The sequence below is a fragment of the Gouania willdenowi genome, chromosome 9, assembly GCF_900634775.1.
Source record: "Gouania willdenowi chromosome 9, fGouWil2.1, whole genome shotgun sequence".
Lineage (NCBI taxonomy): Eukaryota > Metazoa > Chordata > Actinopteri > Blenniiformes > Gobiesocidae > Gouania > Gouania willdenowi.
The window spans coordinates 10,330,391-10,339,296 of record NC_041052.1 but is presented as its reverse complement, the minus strand read 5'-3'; the positions used below and the strand labels follow the sequence as shown (position 1 = coordinate 10,339,296).

General features: G+C 35.3%; 1 protein-coding gene across 3 annotated transcripts; it reads right to left on the bottom strand.

Moving 5' to 3' along the window:
- Window positions 1–2,097: 2,097 nt before the first annotated feature.
- Window positions 2,098–7,673, bottom strand: LOC114469831 (flavin reductase (NADPH)-like). Of its 3 annotated transcripts, none has more exons than XM_028457665.1 (6): window positions 7,644–7,669; window positions 7,546–7,582; window positions 5,113–5,335; window positions 3,476–3,677; window positions 2,568–2,732; window positions 2,098–2,476 (listed from the first exon to the last, which is right to left on the bottom strand). In XM_028457665.1, exons 3-6 carry the CDS (start codon window positions 5,245–5,247, stop codon window positions 2,316–2,318), a joined length of 663 nt encoding a protein of 220 aa, XP_028313466.1. In that variant the 5' UTR covers window positions 5,248–5,335; window positions 7,546–7,582; window positions 7,644–7,669; the 3' UTR covers window positions 2,098–2,315. The 3 variants fall into 3 exon arrangements, with proteins under 3 accessions (XP_028313466.1, XP_028313467.1, XP_028313468.1); XM_028457666.1 differs by having other exon boundaries at window positions 7,546–7,579; window positions 7,644–7,664; XM_028457667.1 differs by lacking the exon at window positions 7,546–7,582 and having other exon boundaries at window positions 7,644–7,673.
- Window positions 7,674–8,906: the final 1,233 nt, after the last annotated feature.

The following is an 8,906-nucleotide window of genomic DNA, read 5'->3' as shown; positions in this document are numbered from 1 at the left end:
AATCCGACTAACAAGTAACATATCTCAGTGTCCCTGTTCAAACGTGACTGATAACAGTTCATGGTTATGGTACGTTTATGGGCAGACATCAGGCACCAGATAGGATTTTGATTGGCTCGTAAAATGCGGGTTTAGATTAGAAATGTTAATCATGCTTTGGCACTGATTGATATCAGGTATAGGATGCAAAGGTTTGTTCTTGTAAAACATGCACCAATAACACTGTAGTAACCTCAACCAATGAGGTGTATCAATTAGGAAGAATGGTGGAGAACTGATTTGACTGTTTAAAACCCTTGAGGTTAGATAAAAAGGACAATTATAAGGCTTAGGAAGACTACAGCTTGTGCACCACAAAATGGTACAGAGAATTTAATAAAAGTTTAACACAAATTACTTGAAGTTTGTTTAATCCTATTTGCCCCAATAAGTACATGGTATTGATGAATATACAAATCTGTAAAAAAGTTCTGATGAACTACGGCTGGGTACGTCTTCACATCAAATAGCACACGTTCTTGAGAATTCAGCGAATAAACTTAGTTCCACATAGTAAAACAATAGAAATTGTGCAACGTAAAATGGTAATCAACTTTGAATTGCCTTTGAAACGATATATCACATGACTATGTTCCGATAAATTTAGAAATTACCAGGAAAAGGGGAGGGCCATTGTGTCAATGATTCCGTACCACCAACTGTAGCAATATTTGACTCATGAATAAATGAGAAAACAACTTTAATGGAAATTGCCTAAAAAAGGGGGGTGGGCCTCCGGACCCCTCGGGTCCCTAATCAAATTGTGTGAGGAATAATCGTAATCTACGTTGAATTACCTTTTGAAACAATATATCACGAGTACGTTCCCATAAATTTGGAAATTACCGGAAATGGGCTCCAAGCATCTCATCATACTCATTCAGAGTATTCATACAAAACTGCATTACGATCTAACCAGAACTAACAGAGTCGTCGTCCTTTGAGAAATGGGGCCCCCAAAGCCCCCCTGGTACCCCATGACACAAACAGGGTAATGGGCCCCATTTATATATTGGTATGTGCCAATGATTTGGTACAACTAAGTCGTAATATTTGACTTGCAAATAAATAACAAATTGACTCTCGGTTTTTTTTCTTTTTGGGCCCCAAATCAAAAATCGGGCTTCGAGCGTCGATATGTACAGATCCATAGATTATACCTCCCAAATTTCCACCCGATCCGTTCACGAATAACAGGAGTAGCGATTTTAACTAGTGTACACAACAACAACAAGAACAACAAAGTAAGTGGCGTTTTGAGTCCGGTAGCCCGGCCTAAAAGTAGCATCAGACATCTAGATAAAACGCCAAATTATGATTATTTTAAAGCTTTTCTCAGTAGTGAACAAACACTACAAAGTTGTCAAACTCATTAGTTCAAGGCAAGGCAAGGCAAATTTATTTGTATAGCGCATTTCATACTCAAGGCAACTCAATGTGCTTTACATGATAAAACATTCAATTGTTTAAAATAATCAGTAAAATCAATTAAAATCAACAAACACATGACAACATGACCAAAAATCTCTCTCAATCATATGCAGTAGAGAAAAAAAGTGCCTTCAACTTTGATTTAAAAATGTTCACATTGGATGCTGATTTCAGCTCTGCTGGCAGTTTGTTCCACTTCTTTGCAGCATAACAACTAAATCACCATGTTTACTGTGAGCTCTGGGGTCCACTATCTGACCTGTGTCAATAGATCTGAGAGACCTGCTGGGTTCATACCTGACTATCATGTCACTGATGTATTCTGGACCAAATCCATTCACAGATTTATCCATTCAAGGGCAACACAATCCTGTGTGATCTAAAGTGTGCTGAACCAGACAAATCCAGTTTTATTTTTAAGGAGAAAGAGAAATGACATCAACATTGTGCCATAGTTTGCACTTCCCGTAATGTAGGAGATTCAGTCCTTCTGTTACTTATAAAAAGTCTTGAATTTTATATTGTGAGAAATAGCATGGTTTTAGAAAGAAAAAAAAACAGAGTAATAGCAAACAATTAGTAATCAATACATACATACAAAAGCACTTCCACACTGTATTACAGACAAGCGTTTCCAAACCAAATGTTTATTCACATAATAAGACCCACTGATCAGAGATATCTCCAAACACACATCATTCTACAAATACATACATTTTGTTAAAACAACAAAAAAAACATCAATAATCTTAAACTCAGATAAGTTTCTATCCGTGAAGATTTCTTTGGCTTATAAATCCATTCACAAAAAATACAAGAAATTAATTTGTAGATGTGCCGTCCTGTTACAATTTTGTTGTCATGGCGACTGCCTGTTTAACCCAAGAGTTGCTGTTGAGCAGAGAGAGCATGAAGCGAGCCACGTCTCCTCTGGCTACGGCGCTGCCTACTGGATAACCATTGCCGTCAGGAACAAAGCATCCTTCATGGGTCAGGAACTCTTGAGCTGCAAGAGGAGAAATATCCAAATATTTCCAATTTAAAGTAGTTGATATAAAATCTTGGATGTCATTTAAAGAACTGGAGTGTTCCTTTACCAGAGGCTGGCAGGTTCTTGAGGCCAGGAGGGCGAACCACAGTCCAGCTGATGTCGTCCGACTTCTGCAGGAACTGTTCCATTTCATACATGTTGGTGAGGACACTTCGGATTAACGGCAAAAGGAGGAACCGAACCAGGTACGGAGCCTGGGTCCCAGAATTGGCTGAAATAGGAAAAATAATGCCTATGCATATCTTCTATAGGTCGTCTCTGCTTTTCCTGTATGGATTATCTTTTAGCGATTAGCTCACTTAAGCAACCCAATGTAACACCAAGGCTGTGTTTGAAATAGCATACTAACATACTACTTATACTAAGTATGATGTCAAAATGAGTATGTACTGCGTTCACATTAGATAGTATAAAAAGATTGAGTACGCGAGAAATACCCAAATATATAGATATATTGGGACATTTTTTAAGTGCGCATGGTGGGCACACTAGCCATACTCAACCGTCCCATGATGCATTGTGAGCGTAACGTAAAATCGTCCTGGGAACGGCTTCAAGCTAAAAATCAAACATCCCCTTTACAAAACAAAAACATTAGTTTAACGCTTTTGTAAATAGGGCTCTTGTTTTGAAGTTGACCACAAGTTGATATTCTACTTGGTTACTTTCTCGCTTAAAATTATTTCAAAACTTTCAAAGATGGCAAATCAATGGAGATATTTAGCCTCAGTGTGCTTCAGGTTTTTGTCGTAGGTTTGAAATTCATCTTTGGAAACTTGGAAGTATACTTCAGTGGGATCGGTCATCATCCTAATCATACTAGTATATAGATTTATAAAAAGAAACTGTATGATGTAAATCTGATGTAATCTACAGTTGTGAAAGTTCAGATACAAGCCAGACTGTTCAGTATTTACACAATGTAGAATTCCCCCTGTAGTTTCCTGCACTTACGATCAGTGTACCACGAGGTCATGGTGATGATCCTGTTGACCCGGGCCTGTTGCATGGCGCTGGTTATGGCGTTCATGGACAGAGTGTAGCCCGTTACCGCCGAAAAGAAAGAAGTAGAAAAGCCGAGGCACGAAAAGATGACGTCCTGTCCTTTGAAGTGAGTCTTCAGACTGTCTGCTGAGAAAATGTCAGCAGACACCACCTGTGAAAGAGGATTTACACATATTCTGTCAGCCATTGCTCACACACATGGTGAGGAACTGTCAGGTAAGGACACTTCAACTGTCGTCAGGTATTGACTTTATGATGACAAGGCAACAGCATGAGCCGCGATTGCTCAGGTTATCATCAATCACAATCCTTCACAGTAATAATACATCATCACTAGGGTGGTTCAAAATATGATGATATAAAAAAAATGTTTTTCAAATTTTGCCAGATGGCGTTTTGCCGTGTTTATATTGACATTTTGAACATCTGTACCAAAAATTGAGCCAATATAACGTCAGTAAAGGGTCGCACACTTTTTCACAATTTTTATTGCTCAACTGAAGAATTTCACAGATATCAGAAACTTTAACACTATAAAAGGTAAGTATGGTGACTAATAGTTTCTCCCTGTATTTATACTAAATGAGGAAGAACATTACAACAGTTCAAACACTATTCCTGAAAAATTTAAAAAACATCAACATTGTGAAAAAGTGTTCCCCCCCTAAATGTGCAGCGATTAACTCCATGTTTGGTACAAATGCTAACAATGTCAATGTGAACAAGTCAAAAAGCAATCACGCAAAATTTGGTGCGAATAATTAATTTTGTAAACCACCCTAATCATCACTTCTTTAATGTTTACCCATGTCCCATTTCCCTCCTGCTTTAGTCTTAGTTACTCATTATTACTATTTTTTTTTTAAATAATCTTTTATGGAGAACGTCCTCAAGTCACTTTTTCACCTTTTCTACAATTTGAGACAAAGATGGTTAAGTTTTTCTCTGTTTAGAAAAAGCTCATTCAATTAGATGTTAATATAATAGCTAATAGTAAGGATCAGCTTATTTTCCGCAGCTGTAAAAACACTATTGGACTTAAAAACCCACCACCAGATATACTGATCTATTTTCTCTGATCAATTATTGTCATATTTAATATATTTAATTTGCATTTTTTTGTTTATTTAACTCATCCAAATTATTATTAGGGCCCGAGCAACAACCGTGCTTAGGACCCTAATGTAATGCTCCTTGTTTTTATTATTTTTATTCTTACAAAAAAGTGATCACATTTTTGAGGGCCTAAACACGTTAAAAAAATTCATGAAAATTGGAACAAATAAGTAAAAATGATTTTTTTTTTGTTGCTAAAACAACAAGTCTACTCTAAAACACAAACATGCCTTCAATTTAAAATTAAAAAAGAGGTTTTAAACTAGTATTCCATGTTTTGTTTTTTTTAGCTTTCCATGTATCTGACAACATCTGATGTTTGAAGTACAGTAAGTTCAGTCCACTGAGTTCTCTGACTGCGTCACACCTAGTCCTGAAACCAACACAGATCAGCTGAGACTGTAGATCAGTAACCCAGAGAAGAAGGAGGCGTTTATTAAACCTGTGAGCTTTGGACTCCGTGTCTTTACCTTCAGATTGCTGTGGAGCTGGGTGAGCTTTGCTGGGTTCCTGACGATGGCCGTGACCATGTGACCCTGCTGCAGCGCCTGGTTGACTAGAAACTGTCCGGTCTGCCCGGTGGCTCCGAGCACAGCGATCTTCATCCTCTTCCTCTCAAAGCTTCGTCTCCACTGAGGCTAAGCAGCTGACGGCACGCCGAAGGCTCCCAAAATGCACCTCGTATGGCCCTCCCTGTTTCACAAGCACAAGTGTGATTAAATGATTATCACGGTGCAATGAAGAAGGCCTCTCAGATACATTTATGTTCCTCATGTGATGGAGTTTGTACCAAATATACTTCAAAAAGGACAATTTTTCTCGTCAAATTCCACGTACCAAAACGGGGTTCATTTAGTATAAACACAGGGAGAAACTATTATAGCCATATTTACTTTTATATCGTTTCAAGTTTCTGATATCTGTGAAAGTTACTCATTCTTATACAAATTGTAGAAAAAGTGTGAAAACATTTTTTTAAATTTATAATCATGCTAAATATTACCAGCAACTCACAAAACGACAACAAAAAACACAAAATAAGAGAAAAATGCACTGGATAATAAAAAGAGCAGACAAACAACAACAAAATACACAAAATTACACAAAAAACACACAGAGAAAATAATTTAAATACAAACAAAACTACAATAAAAAAAACCCACGCAAAATAAGATAAAAAAAAATATACTGAATAATAAAAAAAAAAACAAACAACAAAATACACAAAATGACACCAAAAAACACAGAAAATAATGATAGAATCATGATTAGAACAGAAACTGAAAATACAAGAGTCAGTCTTGGCGGGAGATGACTGTAAATGATAAAAACAATATAAATAAATCTATTCATAAGGCACTAAATACTGTTTAATTCCACTTATTTACAAAATGAGATTATTTAATATGCATGTTATCATTCATTCATTCCATCATTATGCTCTATTGATGTTTTTTCACAGAATTCTGGGCAAAATGTTCTGGTCGGACAAAGGACGTACTTGGATTCAAAAGTTAGAGAAAGGGGGTACTTGAGCCAAAAACGTTTGAGAACCACTGACATAGACCATGACCATCGCACCCCATGCAATGGATTCAGAAACTAACAAACGGACATGTTTTATTTACAGAGGGATGAAAGTTGACCAAAGGCCGACGCTGGGGAGGTTCAAAATAATCTGTGTAAAGCAGATACGACACCCTAAATGATCCCAATTACTAGTAACTACGATATTCAACATTACATAGATAGATCGTAAAAAATGATGGGATTTTTTTTTCTGCACACACAGAATGAGGTCTTTGTTTGGACTTCAGTTAAAGTTCTGAGGCAGAGTTCATAATATTGATGAATACCATCAATGCAACAGTCCACACAGTGCAGCTTTGTTCAGTTCCAATGAAGTAAAATGGGCCACTTTCTAAGCAGTAAACCGAGGATGACGAGCTGAGGGTCAGATGTTTACTGCATTAAATTATTCTGACACTGAATTCGAGTGTTTTACCATATTTATGATTTTCAACATTTTTCCCACTAAGATGAAACTCGTCATGTGCATCAGAAAGACAAAAAAAAAAAAAAAAAAAAAATATGAAGGAATGTCCTTCATTTAGTATAAACACAGGAATGATAAAATTTTATCATTATCATATCTATAATTATTTGTATGCTTCTTAATTAGACATAAAAAGGACAAATATATGTAAAAACTAAAAATACATATATAAAATCCAAAACCTGTTAAAAAAAATAAAAATCTTAAAAATAGATACATTTAACATTACATTATTATTATAATTATTTTTTTTTTAAAAAAGGCCTAGTGAGGATTCTAACTGCACATGCGCAGTGGAGTTACAAGAGACACAAACCCCCTCACTGCGCATGTGCAGTTACGTAAACAACTAACTTTATGACATTCTATTTCTTTAACTGGCCCTAATTTTATTCATCTTTGTTTATTACGCTTCATGTATGATATGATTATTATAATAATATAAACTGAAATACAAGGTCTGGTTAGCCTATAGGTTAGTTAAGTCATCTTACTTCCTCGTCATTTCTAAAATAAATAAAATATGCAACAGTAACACAATATACTACAAGTGGCTTTACATGTGCTTTATGCAATTTCCTTCCAGCCCAAACAGTATATGACTTATTTTGTGTGTAATACTGCATATTAAGAAAACAAATATTTTCTGTGAACTATCGCTACATCTGTAGCTTCAAATATTAGTGACTTTAGTGTTGATTTTTGTGACACAAACACGCCAAAAAGTCAAAGAAAACGTCAGTGATGAACAGCTGTTTCAGATGAACAATAATTAGCCAGAGGAAGTCTTTTAGCCACATGTTTTTTGTTTTGTTTTACAGAACATCGTTCACATTCAAATACTCACTGAGTTTCTTTCTCCGACTTTATTTCCACCTGCTCTGCTTTAAAAGTTATAATAATCAGTGCTACTGCAAACAACTAAACATATAGTGAACTCCTCACCTTTCTCCTTCCTTTCTTTATTGTTGCAACTAACTTAAATAGGTGCATATCGCCACCTTGTGTATTGGAGTATGTATTACCATGGTTCCCCACAGGGTAATTCAACTTTGGGGTTGTGACCCCATGTGGGGTCGCCTGGAATTTAAATAGGGTCAACTGAAATGTCTAGTAATTAATAAAACATTTTTTAAAAAGTAAAAATTAATTATTATTTTTTATTGATTTTTTTTTTTTTAGGTCAAATTGATATCAGAGGAACACCAATTTGTGCAAAATGCAATACATTAAAAAAAATATTATCACGATGATTTTATGTTAAATCAATTGTACCCATCAAATTAGGAAAAGTCATGTAATATGAAATATTTTTTTATTTTTTTTATTTTATTTTTTATTTTATTTTATTTTTGAACGATGAACATTGAATGGGGTTAAATTGACCACAAGCATAATAGAAGGGTTCATTAAAAAAATAATTAAAAAAAAAAAAAAAATATTATGCAATCATATCTCAATTTCCACAAACAAAATTACACAGCAAATAGGCAATATTTTTGATTTATTTAACCCTCATTATCCTCAAAATTACTAACACATTTAAACCTCGCGGTCAATATGACCCCAGAGATGTTTACCCCTCCCACCCCAATTCTGCACCTGCAGGTGTAGGAATGTAAAGTTAAACATGGGTCACACTAGGAAAAGTCATAAAATATGAAGCAAAAAAATAAAAAAAGAAGAGTTAACTGTTAATTTTTAAATGATGAACATTTAACGGGGTCAAATGGACCACAAGCAGGGTTAGTTACTGTTAGTTTAATTTGAGAAAAAAAACCAAACACATTTTAATATTCCCTTCATTTGATAGGGACATCACAATTACAATAGTTACCCAGTTGTATTGTTTTGAGTGTGTTAGCACATGTGCTAATTTACAACACTTGTTCACAGGAGGCTTTAAAAAAAGTTAAAAGTAACAGAAATAATAAGAAAATAAGGAGGAAATATGCACTGCTCAAAACATGACAAAAAGTAAGGCAATATTCACATTTTGCAACGATGTCTTAATTTCCACAAACAAAATTACACAGCAACATAAAACTCAGAGCTGCAAATAAGAAAGATTCATCACTGCTGTTTGTCTCTGGTGTCACTTTACCTCCTCAGATTTTATGTAAACACGAGCTTGTTCCACAGTCATTAAAAACCTTCCCAAAAACCTTCTCCATGTCCATGTTTATTCCTGTACTTTGCCATCTTCCT

Bases quoted from the DNA above. Each gene is read 5' to 3' on its own strand.
- LOC114469831 (XM_028457667.1), bottom strand. From the start codon at position 5,247: ATGAAGATCGCTGTGCTCGGAGCCACCGGGCAGACCGGACAGTTTCTA. The intron at 2,733-3,475 runs GTAAGTGCAGGA...TTCCTATTTCAG, and splicing joins GACCTCGTGGTACACTGATC to CCAATTCTGGGACCCAGGCT. The intron at 2,477-2,567 runs GTAAAGGAACAC...CTCCTCTTGCAG, and splicing joins CAAGAACCTGCCAGCCTCTG to CTCAAGAGTTCCTGACCCAT.